This window comes from Bombus fervidus, chromosome 3 (assembly GCF_041682495.2).
Source record: "Bombus fervidus isolate BK054 chromosome 3, iyBomFerv1, whole genome shotgun sequence".
NCBI lineage: Eukaryota > Metazoa > Arthropoda > Insecta > Hymenoptera > Apidae > Bombus > Bombus fervidus.
This window is the reverse complement of record NC_091519.1, coordinates 14,758,494-14,783,112: the sequence shown is the minus strand read 5'-3', so window position 1 is coordinate 14,783,112 and position 24,619 is coordinate 14,758,494. Positions and strand designations below refer to the sequence as shown.

Here is a 24,619-nt window from a genome sequence, read left to right as displayed (position 1 = left end):
ATATATTTCTCTTAGTTTTCATACCTTTCTCTCTTCATTTTTCATCTCACAATCCATATGTAGAAAAACATTTTCTACACACTCTGATAATAAGAAGTCACTCTTTCGCTTACAACAGATTCCAAATTCTCTACTGTGTGGTACGATGGAAAACGATTAAACTTTTTATTTCTTCCAGCAGTTCTTGGATTTACATTACTTTTTGGCTATTTCATATTTGAATATCGCTTTGATAAACTGTTTCTAAGATTTGATATACAATGGCTCACGAAAGTATTCGAATGCTTAAGTTTTAACTAGAAAACATGTGTATACATTAAACTGGAGCATGTATTCAAAGCAATATATCCGTAGCAAAAGGGAAATCTCAAAATTATATCGGTAAAATTAGAATTCAATTTAATGACATATACAATATTTACAGTATAGTAATTACAAGCACAGATCGGTAGGTGTTATTTGAGTCTATCAAAAATGACCAATCAAATCCGCACTTCTTTGCCTAGTCATCTTCTCAGCATTCAGTGTTATACCTATTGATAGATCACAAAAGTATTCGAACGCTTAGAATTAAACTATGTTTACAACGAATCTCTATGACAAAGTAAAAAATCGTTTACGTTTAGCTAATTTCGTATTATTATTACGTATACTTGTCCAACTACAGAAGCTACAAGTACGAAGTTGGAATCACAGCAGTGAGAACGAACGAAGGTAAATCTAACATTTTTAATAGATGAATGCAATTATACGTAAAGAAAATCGAATATCGAAATAGAAATACGAAACTTACGTCGAACAGTAAAGCATGGAGATGATTCTGTCATGGTGCGAGGTCGTGTGGCAGCCAATGGTACTGGAAATTTATTATTTATCGATGGAATTTTTAAGAAACACGTATTTACATATATGTTAAAAGAGAGTCTAAAACAGAGTGCAGAAAAATTAGGCTTATTAATACATTCTTACTTCCGAGGCATACGGACTGAATCTTAAAAGAATAGATACTACATAATATACCCTGCATCCTAAATACTCATAAAACCCAGACATTAATTATAAAGAACATTTATGGTCTGAAATCGGTAGGTCATTACATAATTATATGTATAATAAATAGGAAAGAAGTATTCAAAGAAAGATTTATAAAAATATGGAATTCTATTGTAAATATCGCAAAAAATTACTTCATAGTATAGAAAACAAAGTTAAAGATATTGTTACAGCCAAAGGTGAAAGAACTAAATGTTAATATAAGATAATACATAGTCAATGGTAATATATGCATGCGTTTGTACGTGTGAATACTTTTATGATCCACAGATGAATCGTGTTTGTAATAAATGCACTGTGTATATCGTTAAAATATTTCATAATTTTACTGATATAATCTTCAGATTAAAGAAATTCAGTATTGTCTCAAATGTTCCACTTTAACATATATTTTGCTTGTTACAAGTCGCAAATATGGGCGTTCGAATTCTTTTGAGAGCTGTTGTATATTACTTAGAACTTTTTTAAATTGTTGGAGCTTGTGATACTTCTGTTGTTTACTTTTCATGCTTATAAAAGACTTTTTGTATGATTCAACTATAAAACTTCATTTACACACCTAGTTGTATGTAGATCACACACACTATCATTTTCCAGTTCTTGATCACGATAGAAACTAGCATTTCCAAAATTTTCACTTGATCTTGGAGTTCAGAACTTGATTTTTGTTTTCGTGTAACGTTGAGTAGTTGCAAAGTTTCTTAACCGTGTTATCGCTATTACTACTAATTAAATTACCAATTAATTAAAAAACTATAATAGTTGTTTTACATCCTAGCTTTTAAGAGCTGGAGCAATATTTTCACAAATCATTAAATTTTCATAGACGTTTCTACTTATATTTCTGTCCTATTGTCACAAAATTAGTTGAACTAAGTTTTTTAAAGGTATGCTGCTGATTCATATATTCAACGTAATACGTAATATTTCACAATTATGAATTCTTGTAAAGAAATTATTTTATTTTCTATTGGAAGTAGACATATGTTCTTGAAGTGAATTATCTTCGCAATTCACGATAATTTGAATTCTAAGAGTATTTTAATAACTATCTAATAACACTGAATTAACCATCTGCGGTAATTAACAATTTTATGAATACTGTTCAAACAAGTTTTACTATGCGATGATTTTTAAACGGTAGAGTAAACTTGGTTTTTATTTAAATTGTTCATAAGATCGTTCATTGATTGACTGAAGACACAAGTCTTATCGTTTGAGTTTCTGTTATAAAAATCAACTTCAGCATAACTTAATTTTTCTGAACTTTGTTGTAAAACAAATCAATGCTGTTTGATTCGATTGATGATAAAATTTCACTCCGGTTGTTTTTAACATTTGTCCTGCTATCAGGAGCATCATCAACTTCATCTTGCGAATTATCACTCTGAACTGGATTTTTGAAGAAGTCAAATTCAAAAATTGCCAACTTTATCGGCTCACGCTGATACCAGTGTTGCTCCGGCGCGTTGGTAGGTGTTGATGCTGTGGTCTGTTCGCCTAGAAAGCTCTGCTGATATACAGAGGCGGGACAAAAGAAAAACAAAAGCACTGCTACAGATACAGCAAACCACTACAGAAGCCTTCCTAGCACTGTGTTCAAGTAAATAAGAATGAAGCTATATAATAGGTGAGCATATTTTGCATGGCAGTGAATTTAAAATTAATAAGCAAATTGATAAGAAATTATAAATAATTAAAAAATTGTATATGTATATAATCAAAAGAAGAATTCACCGCGTGGCTACTACTAGTACGATCTTATATCAATTAAAAAAAAAAAAAATGGTAAGCCATGCAAGATAATAAAATAAATTTTCTATTATAGAATATATAATGACAATTACCGCTAGCCATGGATGATCAAGTACATCTTCTGCACTAAATCTCAGTTCAGGTTGTGTTTGAAGCATATTTGATATTAATTGTTTAGCAGAATCTGAAATCTCATCCCAAAATGGAGATCTAAAGTCATACTGGCCGCTTAAAATACGCTCAAATAATTCTTCTTGCTTATTTTCAGGAGAAGCAAATGGTGGAAAGCCACAAAGTAAGATATACAGTATTACTCCAGCTGCCCATACATCAATCTAAAATAGTATAAATTTATTTTATCTTTCATATTTATAAAATTATATTAATAAATTGTAGATGTCTAATTAGAAAATAAATTTACTTTCAAACCATATCCTGTTTCTGCAAGTATTTCTGGTGCTACATATGTAGGTGTACCACAAACTGTATACAAAGGTTCCCTTACAACTTGAGCAAGTCCAAAATCGCATAACTTTAGACATCTAACATGATTTCCATCCATTTCAACTAAAAGGTTTTCAGGTTTAACATCACGGTGTACTATTTGATGTGAATGCAAGTAAGCCAATGCAGATGTTAAATGTCCAATCATTACACTAGCTTCAATTTCGGAAAATTTTGTTGCTGCAGCAATAGCATCAAATAAATCACCACCCTAAAATAACGCAAATTTAGAGTATTCTATCGATATAAATTTCAATTTCTGATATTTAAAATAGAAATATTTGTGAACAAATGTACTTTTACAAGCTCCATGACTAAAAACAGTTGATCAGTAGTTTCTTGTTCCGCAATTAAATTAATAATATTTGGATGGCAAACTTGTCGTAAAATTGATACTTCGCTTGCCCACATTGTTTCTTTACCTTGACATTTATACTTATCTACAATTTTCATCGCGTATTCTGCACCTGTAGATCTATAAAATATTTTTATGTAGATTTTTTATTACTTTTAACTATTAATATTGTACAATTTCTTATAATACTCACTTATGAGAGCAATGCCTAACAATTGCAAAGTTACCTTCTCCGATTACATGTCCTACTGCATAGTGTAAACGTAGTGGTTGTGGTAATATTAACGAAGAAGGACTCGGTGTCCTCACTTGAGGTGTAGTAAGCACTTTTTTTCCAGATTTACGTGGCATTCTTGGCATTGGACCAATTTGTCTCTTTGATGTCCATGGACATCTTCGGAAGCTTTGCACACTCTTAGATTCTTCAAAATCTAATTCAAAATCTTCCTGATTTGACTTTTCAGGCCCATAAGCTATAAAGATATCATCATTTTCAAAAAATTGTTCCAACGAGGTAACTTGTTGCCCTGAGAGTGTATAGACTTTTCTTACTGCTCCAGAATCTAACTTAACAGCTTCTGTAATTGCTTCCATTGCATGTTCTAAACTTGGAGCATTTCTTTTATTTAGTAAAAGACGTACAACTTTACGAGGTTTTGTACCATGTCTTATTAAAGTGACTATTTTTGCTTTCACGCACAGTGGTATTGCACTTATTTGTCTACCAGTACCGGCTGGGGATTGAGGTAATCCAGATAAAGAACTACCTCTTCTTACTTTGGTAGATGAATATTCCACTTTTTTAAAAATTTCTCCTTGGCCAGAAACCACATAACATTTACCATCTTCTAAATCATTAATACTTTGAACCTTTTTTCCATCCATAGTATAAATTGCTCTAACACCATTAGGTAGAGTCACGCTCGATATTAAAGCTCTTGTTAAATCCGATGCTAAACTATCAAAACTGCGATATCTTTCTGGAGTCACAGCCATCACAATACCAGTATAAAATTTATCTCCATTTCTAAAAAATCTCACTCGTTTTGCCTTTTTGGTTGGCGGTGTTCTAAGAACATTTAAAGAATGCCGTGAGCTAACATCCAACATTCTTTCATCTATACTCATTATAGTAGTGGAACTTAATTCTCCGCTTCCAGAAAAATTACTATCAACAGATGGTGAAGCACCTTGACTCAATGGTTCTTCCATCATCCTAAATATAAAATGTTTTTAGTATAAATAATGTTATTGGAATGATAAGATATTGGAGTAACAAGAGGTTGCATTATACAACTATAAGATAATTATATTTCTCATAAGATTACGAAAATTACTGTTTTATGTGGTATAAATTTCGAAAATACGTACAAAAAGCTTTTTTACTGTCATTAATTATCGATTACGCGAACGAAAAATATTTTCGATGGAGTTATAAATAAAGATTTCCTGTTACTTCATCATGGTAAATGTTTAACGATAAAAGCTGTATATAAATATAGGAGTAAACCTATAAAATTTTAGATATTTCAAGACTCTTTTACTTTTCATTACACGTAACAGTTTTTATAAACGTAACATTCTGATAACAGGAATATTTATTCTCCTTTCTAACCTACTTAACCTTCTTTAACTACATCACTATGTACACAAATACAGCACACAAATAAACACTAATACAATACACAACGTTACTTATTCGTAATTTAAATTTGATAACAATGAAACAATCTGTATGTACTTACATTATGTTCTATTAAAAAACAGAAGAAATGCCAGCTAATGAACAAATGAATCACCAGTGAAGTGACATTTTCATAGCAACCATGACGTGAATACTAGATAATAAAAGCGAGAAATCTCGCTTTCGTATTACACTAACAGAATTCCCTTTCCGTTATATCTAAGTCTCATACAATTTTTTATGCTTTCCGTTTGTATCGTAACACACTGATTTTGTTTTCTGCGCGCAAAATAGTTTGAACTGCCAAATTCGACATATAAGTAATATAAGAAAAGTAGCTTGTCAAAGAGAAACCGGAAGATCGGAACCGGAAATGTAAAGAAATTAAAAGGGTGGGACAAAAATGAATAACCGAGCAAATTACTCATTAACGTAACTACAACTAATTATTATTTCATTATATAAACATGCGTATCTATGACTTATTCCCCTGCAAAATGCATTATCTGTTATATACTATTTCAACAAATATATAATTATATTAAATAATTAAATATATTACAAATTGTAGTTGAAAAACTAATGCATAATATTTAGGCTTATAATAGTATTAACAATTATTAATAGTGATAACAAAGATATAATTTCATTATCAAAAATATCTTAAAAAATTACAATATTTTAAAAAGCAAGGATGAATTCACTTGATCTTTTATAATAGTTTCTTTTTTAAATTATATAAGATATAATAGAGATAATAAAAATTTAAAAATCAGTCGGTAAGATATGATTGTAAGCGTGTACATAGAGGGCAATATAATCTTCAAAAGTCATAGTCATTATCACCATTCGTTTATTTTACTTAATATTATTATTAAGTATCCTAGAGTAATCCAATAATTATATTAAATAATTTGTAATATGAAACATATAAAACAGTTTGAGGTTGTATTGTTGTATATTTTTAAAAGTATTCAAAAAAAGATGTTTCATAAGTCCTCTGTTAGCCGTGATCGTCTAGTGGTTAGGACCCTACGTTGTGGCCGTAGTAACCCAGGTTCGAATCCTGGTCACGGCAATGTCTAACGGGCATTGTCACGGTAAGAGGAATTTTTTTTATTTTCCTTTCAAAACAAATAACTAGGATCTCATATCATTTTCTTACTTCTATCGTACATATCAATAAACATATTTTTAAACGTTGAAACTTTTCAAACAAGGTAAAAGCTCTTATTTCGTGTAGAGTGATATCTGAATTGTTTTAAGATAAATAATTATGCTAATACTCACATTTTTACAATAAGATTTTCTATTTCACCGAAATATCCAATTTTTGTGTTAGTATCTCGTACTCGAGTAATTCTTCATACAGTTATCATCGTTTAAAAACAAATATAAAAATATTTATTGATGATAATTGATAATTTCATAATAATTCGTAAGATATTTTCATGTATATTGATCGCAATATTCAAAACTTGTATATTATTGATGTGACAAACTGCGATATCCGATTATACCAAATTTGGATTTAAATGTATTGAAAAATTGTCGGAGTTCGATCGATTGGTCCGCACCTGGCAGTAGGATCAAGAGAAAGATAGACATAGAAGCGATCCAGCCGGTGTTGGTAACGACACAGGGCCGTAGCATGCTAGTGCTGTGGCGATGGTGCTCGGAGTCGATGGAGGGAGATTTCACAATAGCAACCGAACGTTCTCCAGAAGTGCCGCCGCAGTCTCGCTCGGTGTGTGTTTCTCGACGGTCATAGTCGGTGCGGGTGGATGTATTACGTGAAGGAGCGAAGCGACCAGTGCCGCTCTATAGTGCGTGAAAAGCAAAAGCGTGTATCTTTCCTAAATCACTGTAAAATAAAAGGGACGAGTGCGGTGACCGAGGATGTCTCGCGAGTGAATGTGCAACAAGAGACGCCGTAAGTGCGGGTGTCCTCGAGTTCGATTGCAGATCTTTAGACCGGTCAACGACAATGCGGGCGCGATACGTCGTGGCAGGTGAGTAAGGCCCCGGGCATGTTCGCCATTCGCGCGTCGTTCCTTACTCCGTGTTTCTCTCTGCTTGTCGCTACGGCCCCTGCAACTCGCTTTACGACCCAAGATCTAGAACGCAGAACGTCAAACCTTTCAATTTTATCGAGTCAAATTAAATCGCTGAACGTCGTACGAACAAATAAAATGTTTTCGATCGTGTATTGATTTTTTGATCTAGTGGCGGGTAACCTATGCTGCGTTGTCGTTCAAATTTCTACGTGGATCAACGCAAACGATGAACTCAGTAGCATTGAATTCGTGACAGGTGGGGAGACCGCCCTGCTAAACCGTTCCGCACACCTGATCGTCTACAGCCTAACTGAAGTACTGTTACTGCTTTATCTACACTAGGATACACTAAAATAAACGTCTTCTCGCTTCTCATGAATTCTACTTACCTTTGAGCCTTTCTTTCCTCGAGCTTATCGAACCTTTGTCTAGATATCTTTCAAATATTCTTCCTTTTAATTGTTCCTCTTCAGATATTGCTTTCGTAACTTGTATACAGTTGTATAGCTATATATATACTTATATATAAATATATATATATATATATTTGCTATTGAATACAATTAAATGCATTATATGTAAAATAATGATCGCTGGATGTTGCTCGGCGTGTTGAAGTCTCCGGCATCCGGCATCAAACAGCGTCCAAGTTTCCTCTTGTGATTCTTAGCTTTGAAATATTATTTCGATTTACTCGATCGCTGGCTATAGTGCTTCATAAGTAAAAGAACGAAATACGGAATTACGAGAGTCTGGTCGATAATGTTGGTGCAATGACCAGGTAGCCTATTAACGACCGATGTAATCACGGAAAGACACGTAAGACGCTATTTCTGTTTCACAAATCAAACCTATTAATCCAAGCATTAGAATGTTGCACGCGTAATTATCCGCACGTGAAAGATGCATCTAACAACGGAAAAGTTCATGCCTCGATATACCTGTATGATGTCGTATTCGTAAAACAGACCAGTAGGATATCGATCGTCTTACAATCGCATCGCGATATCTTGCGTTGTTCAACCGCTTCCCTTTGCTATTCCTTTACGCGTAAAAACGTAGCGCAGTTTTATCCGATGCGAAATTTTATCACGCTTATTAATTAGTCTCAAGTATTCTAGGTTACTTTCCCTTTATATCATCTCTTGTGTTCGTAATTTCATTCGTGAAAGCTTTTAAAAGTCTTCGCTAACTGAAAACAGCGTCTAGCGCCGCAAGAACGGAGTCAGTTTCTACGCTTTTTGCTCTCGATTAATGCTAATTAGCTTGAGCGATCCTTCAGATTAACGCGAATATTTTACGCGCACGTCTATAACATAGGAAATTTATTGCGATCAGAATTTTTCGTCGCGATCAATTTTCTCTGATTGAGGAATCGTGCCTAGATACACGTCGTCCAAAGGGTCGGCATACCTTCGGATTTCTTAGTAAAGGAAAAACATTTCGACTCGTCTAGCGCAGGTGGAAGCCAGGTCGGTGCATTAACGTTGGTCCCTCGCTTCACGCTCAGGTGCGTGCCTCAAACGACACACGCATTTTATATACTCTATACATGCAAACCTACTGCGCAGAACAGAGGTTCCACATTCGTCGTTATACCTGCCGGACGATGCTAGCCATAATCATTTTTCCTTTCTTCTTATCGTCAGCGTAAAAAGAGTGGAGTAGATTCCGTAACAAGTGCATCGTTTTATTCAACGTCTGAGAAATTTTACCGCGACCGCTTCTTCCGCAGCCGACGCGACGCTACGTTCGATCGAATTTGCTTCGAGTAATTTAACGAAAAATAACGTACTCCTTGAAAAAGCGATTACCATCGAATCGTTAAAGGAAACCAAGCTATTTCGTTTCTAAAAAGACGTATAGTATCTGCTTTTCTCTGTTGTGACTAATGCATGGAGCAGATCGTTGTTATCGAGTCTCTCGTCTCTTCTAATTCTTTGAGGTAATCCAAGCAAGAAACTGATAAACATTCTTCTGTATGTATTGTATGGTATTTACGGACAATAAAGAATCGATAAAGAAAGAGCGAATTTGGTTAGAAGGATACCATTGTCTTTATAAGAAAAAGATTTTATTTAACGACGCGAGATGATATATTTGAATGATAATGACTCATAAATATAATTAGAAACGGTTAATATGTTTAAATTCCAGTTGAAGCATTTAAAGAATTCCCATTAGCCGAGTATTAACGAAATTACTTTTATTTAACTCGCGATAGAAATTGAAATAAATGTAGAAATAAATAAACGGAGATACGTGGATTTTAATCAGGAAATTCTCGACAATACAATTCTTTTTATCGAGTATGAAGATAAAAATGATACGAAAATGTTTTATCAGCTGAAGCGATAATTTATGGTTCGTTTTCACGGATTCATTAGTGTCGATTTCAATAATGCTTCGACATTAACGAATATTATCGGATTTATTATTTCTGTATTAACCTGTGGAAGATTTTCGTAGCGAGATACCGTTCGATATAATTCGAATTAGCCGATTCTATGTGCATTCGGCTCCTTCTTTGGTGTTACATGCATTCGTCGAATGCAACTTCAACATTCCAGCAGATTGCATTTTTTCGGGGTCATCGAAGCGCAACGAATAGAGAGAACGTAGTTCTGGCTGCTTTATTTCACCTCTATGTTCATTTCGCATGTGGCTTTGCCTCGATGATTAGGTATTGTCACTGAGATAAGTTACGCTAATATAAAGCACGAACTCGATGTAATTGGTGACACGGATTCCATTCTTGTCTTTGACTTTCATCTTTTTTACTTTTTAACATTCCAGATTATTTTTTTAATGACGTTTCAAATGGTTACTATTACGTGTACACGCAGTGGTAGTTTTCCTAGTCTTTATTCCTGGCTTTATCCTTCGTATCTTCCCCAGGATGTTTCCTTGCGATTCTTCTTCCTTTTTTTCTGTTCTTCCTCCGATACCTCTAAGGAATTTTTCACGCAATACTTACCGCATATCAGTCGATGAATATCCTTGATTTTTTTATATATCACTAGCAATACCGATGCCCTTGTTATTACAGTAACGCGTAGAATGTCGTAGAATACCCAAGTTACATTCCTTTAACGGTAGGTTTGATTAACTTTACTGTAACTGTATTAGTCATTACTTCCTGGATTCTCTGGCTTCCTTATACGCTTTGTACGAGGTAAACCGTTTCCTCGTTATTATGCTCCAAACAACTTTTATTATACCTTATTTTACGTTCTATTAACGTTACTGAAACGAACATTTGTAACAAAAAAAAAATATGTCATCGTTGATCCTTAAACAATAATATTATACATTAAAGTAATAACGTATGATTAATGACGTGTTTCTACGATAATATTTGTATTGCATTAAATACGTAAGAATTTGAAGATCTTAAAATTTGGACACGTATTTGAAAATCTTGTAAATCTTAGAAACGCGCATCGTGCATCGATAGTCTCAGTCGTCTGGTTATCATCAGAATGAAGCACTAGACAAATCTTGAATGGTTCTTCAGTTTCGGAAAAGGTTTTTCTCCAAAGAATTCATGGGGACAGGACACTAAAGAGGTTCTCAGAGGCCATGTGCTACACTTAGCTTTATTGTCTTCAAGAGGGAAACCATGGTTTAAATTTTCGTAGAAACGTCTCTCGTACTATGCAGCTGCCACTGTCATAGACAAAAGTAAGAAATATTATTTGTACACTGAAGTTAGGTTGATTAGAAAATTGGGTATATCTTGTTTTTTTCGAGAATTAAATATAATGCAACTTCGAGGCGCTTTCGTCATTTATATTCAATTCAGGAGGAAATATCATTGCTAATACGAAACGAATGAGTTGAAATATTATATGAGATCGCTCCTTCTGTAACTTGATACGAATCACTTGCATGTTATACCTATATAAAGTGACCCGATGCCTATCAAAGTAGCGCAAAAAAAAAAAAAAAGAATTAATTTTTACCCCATTCATTTTTCTCTGACAATTCTCTTCGGCTCTACATAAATGTTTAAATGCTCTACAATGTTACATATCCTCCTTCGAAACTCTTAAACCAACATTCATCCAAAGTTACGATCAGAAAAACTTCTTTCTCTGCAAAATGTTTCTGCAAGTTTATTAATATCAATGAAACAGTTTCACCCGGTCAGATGTTTGACTTATTGTATTTGATGGTTTTTTCTAAAATTTACGTATTTGTCCGTTCGTTTAATTATTAAATAATTCTCTCGCAACAGTAATTACATATTTGTGCCTCTTGCGATTCGTTGGATTCAACCAGACCACATAACTCGTCTACGTATAGCAATTATGCTGATGTACGTGGCGTCGCGACGTAAATGTGCAACACACGAAATAATTTCCATCGACCCGCATCGCACACCGAGCAACATTGTAGATACAGAAAATGTACAGAATGTACATACAGAAATGTATATGTACAGAAAATGTTATCGAAACCTGCTGTGTTACGGCGTCGCTCATTTCGATCTTATGCCTGTATAACAATTGTTTCGCACCGATTTCCCCCTGTAATGCATCCAATCGTCGATAAACTTGTGAATGAAATTTATCACCTAAAAGATTTCTTACAAATCACGTACTGTGCAGTGAAAACAAATTACTTAATTAATCAATCGTCTGTTAATTATATTAAACATTATTTCTATCTTTAAATTACACCGATTCTGTAATTTAATAAAAAACAGAGGTATCTTCGCGATCGATTGCTGTTGATTTACGTTCGTTTTGTTGAAAAACGGATTAACGTGTGATTGAATAATATACATTGCGCCATGGTACGATCTCGTTCTCTAAATCTAAACATATATTGTTACGCTACAAAACAACACGTGCCTGTTATACGTATCAGACCTTACAGCTCAGCTTCAGATACGCTTATCGTTTTACAAAGATGAAAATATAGCTACTTTCGTGTGACACGACACAAGTAAGGTTTACACCTTTACGCGTGTCATATACCAAATTGGTTTCTCTTGAACGAACGTATAAACAGGTATGTCTCGTAACGAAGAAATTCTATTGAAGCGGCTGTTGGATTCTCCTTATCACTTCAAAGGAATTTCTGTAGGCTCTTAGGATTACCTACGAATACGCTATTCAGATGTAAATGCGTTTTGCGTGCATTTAGATAAGCCGCGTGAAATCCAGAAGGCATCTTGCTATCGTGACTCATTGCGGCTCTAATTTTTCTAACAATAGGAAGACTGGTTTTATGATTTAACCGTATTAAAGTAGGGCAATAGCGTCTCGTACCGTTGAGTTTCCGTTTACGTTGACCGAAGCGTCGACGTGGTTGGAAAATCAAGCAAGATTTCCAACTATTCTGCTTTTTTTTTTTCCTTTCGTTAAACGCGAAATGAGACGCACGAATACAAAAAAAAAAAAAAAAAATATCGAGTTCTGCGTATCCTTGTGCCACTTTTTCTTCTGCACAACCCTGTGCCAGATTTTATCAGACGAAGGATTTACAGCTAGAACTGAAAAAAAAGGACGCGATACGTGTGCAAATTGTATAATCGATTGTATAATCGCAACGGTCGTTCGATAACGAAAATTCATATAATTTGCGATAGTATATTAGCTTTCTATCGATACTACGAGACAGTCGTATCCCATTTAATACCCTACAGAAAACGGTGCCCATTCAAACTGAAGCCCTACGCGAACTTTCTACATCGACCGAAGTAGCTTTGTTATTCGCGGAACGCATATGCACGTATGTGTGTTGATATGTTTCACTTGGAAAACCGATACTTTCACAGATTTCCTTTGTGAATTCTATTCAACGAAACTTCACATTCAGATAAATTCATAAAACGATTTTCGCGAATTCCATTCATCGCGTGTCACACTTTTCAAATAAAGCACACACTTGGGTATTTCATTTATATGTTCCACATATATATATATATATATATATATATATATATATACATACATGTATGTATTAGCTTCCAATCTGTCGTTCATCATATTTCTTCGTTTACATTTGCGATTAAGCTTACGATTACTTGTTACTAATTATACTTTATGCTTTCTGTAGTTGTACTAATTGTACTTACGTGTTTATTTATATTAAACTGATACTTGAAATTTGCCGGCATATATTAAGATAGTTATTAAATCGAGAAACGTATTATCAAGTTACAAACTTATAATTTTATCGTAATCTAAATTCATTCACTTACTAGCCATTTTTAAATTAACTAACATAATGTCGGTCAACCGAGAGGAATAAATTACAATGATCAACGATTGCGTGTGGGGTTTTTATCGTTGTAAAATTTCGCCTATACATAATGCAAAGCGGTCGCCGTTTAAAATGCAAGTCTCTCATATGTAAGAAACGACACCCTTTTTTTCCCTTAGTTCCCGTGTCATTCTTCGTTCGAGTGTCACACACTCGGAATAGCTTTTTTTTCAGAGCGTGTCGTTTTTAAAGGTGAGGCAGAAGACAATGGTACGTGGTACGTGGCGCGTATATGTATATGGAACGTATTATTTCAATACGCTCGCGATTTAGCCAACCAGTCCAAATCTTGGCATTATTATACCCCTTGGTTTTATTGTTTTTCTTCGCTAGAATAATTGGCACGTTACGAGAGTTATGCCTTCGGCGTATGATTAAAATATCAGCGTTGAAATTTCAGACAGATGATCATTCGTTTCCATCTGTTTTGTTAAATTTATCTCTGATATTTCTCAAATGTATCTCAAATATAAATTCAAATATTTTTTCACGTAGAAAGTTGTACACTGTTACTTATGTTATTGTACAGCGAATTATTAATTAGAACGTTTATACATATATTCCATTCGTTTATTTCCTTTTCTCTAGTTTTAGTTCCAAGTTTTTAACACGTGTAGGTCTTCGTATATCGAGCGTTTCCTCCACGCTTGTTAAAAGATACAGGCATATTACATATGGAGATTGATTCAACGTTTAAAAAGCATAACTGTGAAAATAAGGACTTACCGTTTTCTTTATTCTATCGGCTAATCTGTAAAGGTGAATAACTAGAAAACAACGGTTTATGTAACGTATACACGGTGTAAAAACATGTTCCGAACATTTATGTATTAATAAGTAGGTGAAAGTAAAGTTGAAGATACTTAGCACGAAGCGTAATTGAACATAAAAATTGCTTTACGATAATTATATCGCGAATTACCAACGCTTTGATAATGACGATCACCTAGACATTCTACGTTAAAGATAATATTCGCACGTCCATTTAAACTTACGTTATGTAGTTATCGTCGCTTCTCTCAAAGCTTCCGAAAACCATCGTAATGAACGTAATTGTTCGTCAACTCGACTAAAACTTCATCCTTGAAATCGTACTGCGAGTAAAAAAAATTCTAAAAGCTACCAACTTAAAACAGAATAACGTAGCTCCGTTTAGTTGTCTTCCGAATGAGTCCGGGATGTAAAAGTTTCAATGAAATCCGGGTTGTATGGCATACTGAAATGCATAAAAAGAAGAGAAACGAGGAATCGAGCGAGGACGCAAGATCCAAAGTGTGTAACCTTCATGGTTACAACCCCGGAGTGTACGCGACAGTATTCTCGGCGAGTCTTCGACCAGGCAGCGATTTCATGGGTCGTTGTCGTGGCGTCGGGTCGGTCACTGATCCACACCGATGATCCTGAGAAGCTGTGGTAAAAGTTTATACCGTTACGAAAGGGAGATGTCGTGCAGCGAATATACGCAGCGTTGCTCGAAACGTGCTCTCGAGACATCACAGAGAACCGGAAGCTCTAGTAACGCGCCTTTCGCTCAGCATTGTAACCATGCACGCCGCAGTATACCAAGGTCGTTATTCCAATCTGCTTCTCGACGACAGACATTTTTCTCATAAGTTTCATCTTGTTTCTATTTTGCGCAAATCGATCTGTAGTTTTGATCCTCGAGGGATTTCTTCCCACAATCTGGCAATCGTTGAGAAGATAGTGTGGGCGATAAAACGTGGAAACCTTCCTCGAGGACTCGTTTCAGTGATCGGCGTTCGTGGCCGACCGAGCGCCGATAATTTAAACGTTCTCCGATATCGAACCGTTGATGATCGGTTTCAATCAGTCGTCGAGCGAACATCGAAAGGTCCAGATTCGAGACTTTGGTCGCCACATTATATAGTTAAATAAACGAACGTAACTCGTCTTTTTTTAAATTATTAAGTCTTCTCTCTACGATAGAAAAGTCTTTGTCAGATATAATCACGTTAATTTTTTTTAACGGCCCGTAATGACAATAGCTATGGACGATCTGAAAGTAGAGTTAGTTGATGAGAGCGAGCTTCTGTTAAAATATATTTCGTTGAGAATAATAAGTTCGTCTGAATCGCGTACGCATTTCTAGAAGTATTATCTCAAGCTATTGCTTCTACTAGCGGTGATGGTTTCATTCTGTAATTAAAGAAATTGTTATTATCTAATCTAACATAGACCGTGCTGTATTCATCGCACGTATGTATTTGGACGTATGAATGTGTTTTCAAAGCGTTCCTTGGCGAGCGTGCACCTGGCAGTTTCCAAAGTAAATTCATTAAATTTTGTAACGATCGTGTTTATAAGACTGCATTCAGCGTTAATTATACACGTTATTTAACTTTTTAAAAGTATATTAAACATGGCAAGGTATAGTTTAAAAAATGTATGAAACGAGGAAAATATTAATAGAAAGGTGTACATTTTAGATCGGTAAAGATATTCCATAAGTTGATTACGAATTCCCAAAGGCGCAGTTTTCTCACAAATTGTTGAGAAAGTTGCCTTTGCTTCGCAACTTGAGCATCGCGTATTTCATAATTACACGTTATTTCTATTTTAACAATAATAAACGCGAGTAAAATCGATCGAAGAGAATTAATTAAATAAAATTGAGTAATAAACAAACATAGATTTCGAGAAAGATTCTTTACAATTTACGGAGATGTCGTTGACAGATTCCTACGTTAAAAGGTGAAATTAAAAGACAAAATTAGTGTCACCTATGTCTTTATTTAGTTTCGCTTTCTACACATAAAACGCGTGTTTAACACATTTACTTTTCTCTATTAACAATAGAAAATCATAATTTGCCACAGATTTTATTGAAAAGAGAGAACGAAGGACTTACTAATGAAACTTGCACAAAGGCGATTAATGTATTCCATGTACCGTTGCATTTCCATCGACCAGATTTATAATTCGCAATATCCAATAATTCATGGTTATTGTTATCGAATATGTATAAATACATGGCTGTATTAATAAACAATAAATAACTAATAACTCGATAGAAATATCGAATAAAGCAGGCATATTCCCCAAAAACAAATATGACGTTATCGAATTTTTCAAGCGTATATTTTTTCCTCTATTTTTCATCCAATCCTTTCTTAAACGTCAATGCGCGACCATGCGTTGTATTATGCAATCGATGCATGTCAATCAAAGGCGCGTCCACTCATGGAAAATTGTGTACACACGATAAAGTTCAGCGCACGTCGGTCTCGAGCATTTTTATGCAGGAGAACGCGATTGAAAATGCAGTTGCCTGTCATTATACACGCGGAATCTACTTGCGGTAGTCCTCGCCTTTTCTTCCTTTCTCGCCCTCTATTCTCCTTCCTTCTCTATCAATCCTCTATACTCCCTTTTCTGTCATCTCGAAATCCACCGTCTCTCTCTTTCTCTCTCTCTCTCTCGCTTGCTCAAAGGTTCTTTCTCTATTCTTTGAGTCTGTCTCTCACCGTGTCGACAATTCTCCTCCCTCTTGGCGGTGGTTTCGCTTTATCCTGACATCTGGTCTCTACATACCTCGGAAACATAGCGGATCCCGTGAGAACCACTGTTCAAATGAATGAAATCCATTCACCGATCTATAGAACCGATCACAGCAGCACGGTATGCCAACGTAATCCGATAGGAATGCATTTTCCACCAACAAAACAGGCGTAACCCGGAAGGTGAAATTAACGTTCAGCACGACGTGTTCCTTTCCTTGAAATTTGGCGAGTCTGATCAATGGCGGAGCCTGTCGCGCAAGGCCACCACCAGTCATTTCCAAGTATGAGCGAGGCACGACGTTACGTAAAATTCTACGGCGTAGCTTGCGCATTGAAAGTGCTCAGATAGAGCCTTTGAAATAAAGTTGAAAGTCCTAGCGGTTCCGAGCTCTTGATAATTTCTTCGTTATCGTTGCTATCTTTGCTTTAACACAAATACTTAGAATCTTCGTGTTGGTTTAGAGATAATGAAACGTGATTAAGTTAAAGTTTCGAGGTAATTAGTCTTTAAATTCAATTCGTTTCTCAAATTAGTGGAGCTACGGGATGATTACTAAATCGACTGATAAAGATATGAAAAAGGAAATGGTACGAGAAAGCGAGGACGAGAATGGAAATTTCTCGTAGAAAATTGTATAATACATTCTTGTTCGATGTATCGGTAATTTTCCTATGAAAGAGCCCGAAGGCGAGGATCTACGGTCCGTGAGAATCGTCTACGTTCAGTTAACAAAACGCACACTGATTTTCACTGTAACTACCTGCCCTACTACCTGTCCTAATACCTGTCCTACAACCTGTCCTATACTTTTCAACGTTTATACAGGGTGTTTTCGATTACAAAGCAGAGAAATTCGCAAGGTCCGTTTCTCAATAGAGCCAAAACAACAGAAATGAAATTTTCCAGGAAAGAATTCCATCCTCTATTTTCCGCTTTCTGTCTTTCCGTGAAAATTTTTTCAGCCAGTCTGTACAAACAATGAGATAACCGTACCACTATGTAGAATTTGAACTTCGACATTTAGAATTGGATTTTGTAGAAAATGAGTACTCGGCGAATACCGGAGCATCCCATTAAGTAAGAGCAATGGTAATTTTCAGAATCTGGTGAACTTAAACTCTATGGTTCAGCCGATCAAATACGAGACTACGATTGTAGATTGTAGCGAACTGAAATTGCATATATCGGACGGTGGGCGTAAGTGTACACGGCTACATTATGTCGAGATATCTGTAGCGAGCGAATACGGAGGGAACGAAAATGAATGGAAACGCTTATCATCTTTTTAGGAAATACAATTTCCGTATACAATTTCTGTATAACAGAAAATATAAAAAACTGATGTATTATGATGAAAACTGTAAATAAAAAATAAAGAAGATATAAATTTTATAGCTACGTGAAAAACTTGACGCGATATTTAAGCCACGGTTGCACTCAATTATAATCCCTTCGATGTTTGTCGTTCAACATTTTTGTGTCAGGGAAAAATTGGTTTTCATCAACTCGGATTGTTAAGAAATAGATTTTTGTTTTGTTACGAACATGATGGAGTGTTACGTGCATATGACATCCGTTTACGTTAAAATGTGTGCGCGTTCAAAAACGAAGATCGTTTCAAAGCGAACTCAAATCAATTCGATTAAAACGAAAATACCTATTATCGTTACAATCGACGATTTATCGCTAAATTATTTCGATAATATACGGTTACACCATCAATTTACATCAACGGATTTTGAATCAGAAAATAATCCTTCGTACATCTTTAACCTTCTTTCCAATCGCGTTGACTTTTTTTACGTTAAAATATCGATAGATAAAATTCACGTAGCGATTTAATACGAAAATGCTACAGGTTGTAAACGTAAAAACGGGCTATTTAGATGTTAATTACGTTTGTCTATGAATTTCCTATTAGGCGAATAGTCCGTTCTACATACGTTTGCATCTCATCCTTGAAATAAGAGACTCTTTCTTCCCTAATTGGATTTCTGTGCTCTACAAGTCGTAAGTGAGCCACGAGGTTAAACAGTTTCGAATAAATCCTCATTCGGCTACACCTCTATTCTTAAAGGAAAGCGGTTGATTCTCGTCTTGTCGAAAGGTAAAAATAAACCGCAAATGATGTCTTTCGACCCAACGACGTATAGGAATTCAACGATTACGTTGAAAGTATAACCGGTGGAGATCGGGTCGAAGAGTTCTTTGCATCTACATGTTACAAAGCCGAGACAGTGAGTCATCGAAACCATAACCTGTTTTTTGACGTTAACGACACATAATGTTCTCCTCTATCAGCATTCGTTTTACGATAGATGAGTACGAATCGTGCGTACATTTTTTTACATTATTCGTTACTTACGTATAGAAATTATTGATATTTCAATTACGATTCAACGATTCAAACAAATATTTACTATTTTCTACAACAACAAATTGCTATTATTCATATCGTGCGTGATTTTACAGGGATTAAACTAATATTAAATATTACACTGATCATGCATGATTGGCAAATTACGAAGTACAAGAAGATCGTCGAACAAAAAGAGAGGCTAAGATACGGGTTTGTTAGTAAAACAACTCACGCGACCACTATACGTATCGAGTGCACGCCGTGATAAATTCTGTTTGTTGAAATTCATCACAGCTCGTACATGCTTCTTAATAAAATTATCAATCGCATTATTCAACCATAATATCACGTTATGAAACAATTCGTGATTAAAGCGTAAATACATTAATGACATACTAAAGTAACTTCTGCGTTATTAAGTCGTACTTATTTTAAAATTAGTCGAAAAAAGTATTTAGAATTGTACGAGAGTAGTCGTAGCTTCTAAAATATTATTGCTTCGAATAATTGCGTCTCTCTGCGTCACTGAATTTAAGCCTTTCGTCATAAATATTTATTTTAAATAATTAAACTCGTGTTCGACGTATTTACTGTAATAAAAAGAGATACGCGTTACATCGTGTATATTTTATTTTGCACTTGTCTGTTGCTTAACCCACTCTTCTTGTACTACATATTTACTATCGTTGCATCTATTACTTTACGAGTATTAGTATACAGTATCTCGAATAAGTAGCTTCCTACAAAGCAACAAAGAAAGTTACTCGTGACCAACGAAGGCGTGGCAAGACTCGCTAAACCGTTGAGTCACATAATATTGTACTCATATGTGAATACATGCCAACAAAGATATTCACCGTGTTAAGAAATTCTATTGGTATGCTCGCATAATAGGAATCCATTAGTCGGTTTAATTAGTTGGACATTGTATAATCTTTAATGGATTTTCACGTTTGTCGATCATTACTTTGACAAAAGAAATAAGATATTTTATGACGCACAGAATGTAACAATTCACAAATTGTTGCAACTCGTCGTAACAAAACATGCTTGCTGTTAATAAGAAGGAATTCTTCCAATCATCGAGATGCCAAACGAATCGTGAAATTTTACGTAGCCTGTCTGATCCGTTATGCTTTCTAACAGTAAACTCCTTTCTAATATATAAAGTAGATAAATCATTTTCTTCGTAATCTTAATGATTTGTTGTTGCTTGAACAACTAATAGGTATTTTGAAACGATAGATATAGTTAGTCAATTACGGTTGATCCAAATATTATTCAAGTGAAGTAATAAAAAAGCTATCGAATTTATAATGTAAAATTAACGATAGCACGTATTTTTATGTATAGTGTTCGAATAGTTAGATACATTTAATTTCTAATTTTATTTGTATAAAAAATTAGTCGATTCGATATTTTGAGATTATAGGAAAAGGTTCGATAATAATAATCTTGATAAATATCTTGGTTACATTTTTGCTTATATTATAGTACCTTCTTTTTATTTCAATCGCTACTCTCTAGCGATATTCTATTCTGAATCATTCAACTTCAGAAGTGTGACAAATACCCGACGAATTTCTGAGAAATCTTCCTCCGTTGATCTGCGCGGAGAAGAGACTTCAACGCCTGCATAGTCACGAAACAGAACGTCTTTCTATCGATTCATCGTTGAGCTGAGACCTGCAAAACCAGAGGCACGTCACCATATTTGTCGTTGCGTCTCGTCGTTCTAAAGAAAAGGAAGTTACTTCCGGTTGTTTTCTGCGTTGTCTCACGATCGGTAGTTTCCATAAACCGTTTCTACTTATACGGTATAATCGGAGTAACATCCACTTCAAGATATCAAGTAATTAGATCTCGTTTTGCAACTTGTTCTTCCTTTTCTTTTCATTTTCTTTTTCTTTTTTGATTTTTTAGAAATTGATTAAAGTAGCATTTCTAATGCCATTGTTGTAGGCAACTTTTATCGAATTCATTTTTATCGGACAAAAGTACCGATTAATATAATTGTTAATTATCTCTATCTTTAAAAATAATCACCAATTGCAATTAAGATATATAAGAAATTAGGAATATTCCTATAATATAGTAGCGTTCGAACATATTATAGAATTAACTATACTTTCCATGATTTTTCTCAATGTTCTCAAGTCTACATCGTTGCAGTTGTTCACATCACGATGTGTTCCCCATTGTGTCTAAGACAACATACGTAAAGTACAACTGTCTTTTCTGTGCGTATTTTATATGCCAATCACGCAAACTCGTGAGTTCCTGCCATGTATTCATTCTCGAACGCGTCGCGTGCGCTCATGCGAGAGGAATCGTGGAAAAACTCTAGGAGCCAGCACGATATGAATCTTAATTAAAGATACCTTACTGCTGCTTCCTTAGATTCAAGCATGAATAATTTTGTTACGATTACGATGATTTAACTTCCACTTTGATAGCTCTTCTCTTTTTTTTTTTTTTTTTTGTCTATGCTTACGTAAATTTTCGTTTTTTATCCTAAAGTTTTCTTCGTAACGACGCTATATATAGACATAGATATTTTGATTAACCTGTTCTGCAATTCATTAACGACGTTCACTGAAATATCATGATAACGCGGCAATTCTGTGCGAGATATAACGCTTCTGTTTATTATGTCAACATCAGAATATGTAAATTAGGGAACGATGGTAAAAAAGAATAGTTCATCAGAGACGTGTTATTCAAGGCCTTATGAAAATACAGAGGAGACAGCATACAGCGAAATACTTTTATCAGTTAACATATATGTATTTATGTATGTATTGGAACCGATCTCACTTCGAACAATTTCCATATTATTATCGGTTGTCGTAAAACTTACGATCGATCAGTTTCGTTGTATACACGTAAAATAACTTTTTAGTTGTTCCGTTCAATATAAGAGAAATTACTTCGGAATCTCCCTAATTATTGACAATGTAAGAAGTAAGAACTATTACCATCGTGTTCTCTATAAATCGTTTATGATTTCTTTACGATCGTGTACGTACATAGGTTCATACCAGGTGTGTGCCATTTTTTCCTTTCCAACAAACTCTCTCACAATTATATCGTACTCTACACACACACACATACACACGACTTTTGCCTTTTTCCCATTATTAGTCATTCGAGTAACATTTAATTTTTTTCCATGTACTCGATACATTCGAAGGATGGATGTATTGAATTATTTCAAAGTGTAGGCAGACAAGGCCAGATACGCGACGTTAACTCTATCGAATTATAATGTTATTTTAAATTCTGTTTTCCCATGGCAGCCTGACGTGTAGCATGCGCACCTTAATTTTAAAAGTGCGATTAATTCGATTTACGTGGATTAATTTATCTAAACATAATTTATCTACATATATAAATAAATGATGATAGCAATATATATATAAATAAATGGAAAATATCTGTTTTATCTGTTCTGAAATTTATTTTTCACGTGATAAACATTCCGCGTAAATAATCAATACGTTGTAGTTGTAATTAATCAAAGTCCATGATTTCGACGAATTTTCGCCGGTGTATAACCGTAATGTCCACCTTAAACGAGTCTCTCCTAACTATACAACCTTTCGAGGGCGTGCAGATGCATCTCATGCATTATTTATTGGTTACCATCGATCCTCCTGTGGGTGCAGTGGACTTCATCAACCGCCTTGCTTGGAAAGTTACGGATGTTTGTATTTTTAAAATACCTAATGATAAAGCTTAAATTGAAAAACTTACTCTCTTAATAAATATTCTATAGCACGAGGCCACGCAAGCTACAGAGATACAAAAAGAAATGTCCTAAATAAACCAGAACTCGGGTAAAGAAAAAAGTGTAACTAAATATATGGAATTCGTTCAATATCGAATAAAACTACGAATTCGAACAACCATTCGACTAGTTTATCGAAGAGGATGCAATTCAGTAACCTAAATTGAACGTTTCAGTGAGCAGAGAAATCAAATCTTTCGTGTACACATGTCGATTAGAATCCAATACAAGCGTACATTATCTTACCGAAATTTCAACCTACATAGTTAATAGCGATAACAGAAATTGGAACACTCACATAATCGATTACACTGTCTTTCCTTTCCTACTTTCGGTCAATATCTGTAACTGTCCGAATATTTACGATATCTGACACACTGAAAAACGTAAAATTTCTATTCCCCGTTGTAAAATTTATTATATGTTTTATTATATTTTTTATTATCACGAAAGAGATTTTATGCAGGTAACGTAATATATTTCGTTTTACTGCTTGATGTTCTAGTACTTACGAGCTTATTAGTAGTCACCGACGAAGCGCCGCAAGATTCCAGACACAAAAACTACGATGAACGTCCCAGGGAAGCCTATTTCAATGGGTCGGCGTTCCTCAAATTGAGCTCGTTCGTGTCCGTGCATAGGCATAGCGGTTTGAGTTTTCGAACATGCGAAGGAGGTCGACTTTTTATGCAAAAATACAACGAGGATTCGATTAGTCTTGAAGTGACCCCGGATGGACTTCTGTTTGCGGCTATCATCGATCAACAACGATATAAAGCGAGACTAAACGCCAGATTACTGAATAATGTTTGGCACAACGTCAATATCTTCTTTAGACTGGGAAATCTTACTTTAAACGCAGCAGGACACACGCAGGTAATCAACACTTTTTTCAAGATAAAAGACTCTCCTCGTTATCATAAATTTCCCATATCTAGTGACGAATTATATCTGTTTAATAAATTCAACGATTTGACGATCAATTAAATTAAAAAATTAAATTATTATGATATATTAAAAGCTTAAATTATAATGTTCCCCTTTAAAGTCGTACATCGATATTTATGAAACTTTATGAAATGAAAAACGTGATCTTAAAAAATGTTTTTTCCTCTCTTCTTCTACCGTCGAGATCATTCGACTTAAGTTTTCTTTTTTTTTTTTTCTTTTTTAAAGAGACGCACGACCGAAAGAGTAATTTTTACCTCTTTGGCAGATCCGAGACTCTAAAGTTATATTTCTATTTCTCGTTACAACGTTGATT

The 24,619-nt window shown here is 34.7% G+C and overlaps 2 protein-coding genes and 1 non-coding gene across 8 annotated transcripts in view; 2 read left to right on the top strand and 1 right to left on the bottom strand.

Moving 5' to 3' along the window:
• Positions 1–151: 151 nt before the first annotated feature.
• LOC139985429 (serine/threonine-protein kinase GD17699) lies at positions 152–5,728 on the bottom strand. Of its 3 annotated transcripts, none has more exons than XM_071999851.1 (6): positions 5,413–5,728; positions 3,861–4,883; positions 3,610–3,787; positions 3,230–3,523; positions 2,901–3,143; positions 152–2,566 (listed from the first exon to the last, which is right to left on the bottom strand). In XM_071999851.1, coding segments are annotated over exons 1-6 (2,001 nt in total). In that variant the 5' UTR covers positions 5,415–5,728; the 3' UTR covers positions 152–2,305. The 3 variants fall into 3 exon arrangements, with proteins under 3 accessions (XP_071855952.1, XP_071855954.1, XP_071855953.1); XM_071999853.1 differs by having other exon boundaries at positions 152–2,563; XM_071999852.1 differs by lacking the exon at positions 5,413–5,728 and adding an exon at positions 5,039–5,273.
• A 629-nt stretch (positions 5,729–6,357) lies between these two features.
• On the top strand, positions 6,358–6,429 carry Trnah-gug (transfer RNA histidin (anticodon GUG)). Its single transcript has one exon. It is a non-coding gene; the product is annotated as a tRNA-His (tRNA).
• A 496-nt stretch (positions 6,430–6,925) lies between these two features.
• The window catches only part of Crb (cell polarity complex component crumbs), a 30,297-nt gene continuing 12,603 nt past the window's right edge, over positions 6,926–24,619 (top strand). For 2 of the 4 annotated variants that reach the window (XM_072000408.1, XM_072000407.1), the window contains exons 1-2: positions 6,978–7,363; positions 23,861–24,231. In XM_072000408.1, coding sequence (XP_071856509.1) covers positions 7,339–7,363; positions 23,861–24,231 — 396 coding nt within the window. In that variant the 5' untranslated portion in view covers positions 6,978–7,338. Of the gene's footprint in view, positions 7,364–23,860; positions 24,232–24,619 lie in introns of all 4 variants that reach the window. The other 2 variants (XM_072000410.1, XM_072000409.1) reach the window with 2 other exon arrangements.

Bases quoted from the DNA above. Each gene is read 5' to 3' on its own strand.
- LOC139985429 (XM_071999851.1), bottom strand. The intron at 3,788-3,860 runs GTGAGTATTATA...AATATTTTATAG, and splicing joins GTTAGGCATTGCTCTCATAA to ATCTACAGGTGCAGAATACG. The intron at 3,144-3,229 runs GTAAATTTATTT...ATACTATTTTAG, and splicing joins AAACAGGATATGGTTTGAAA to ATTGATGTATGGGCAGCTGG.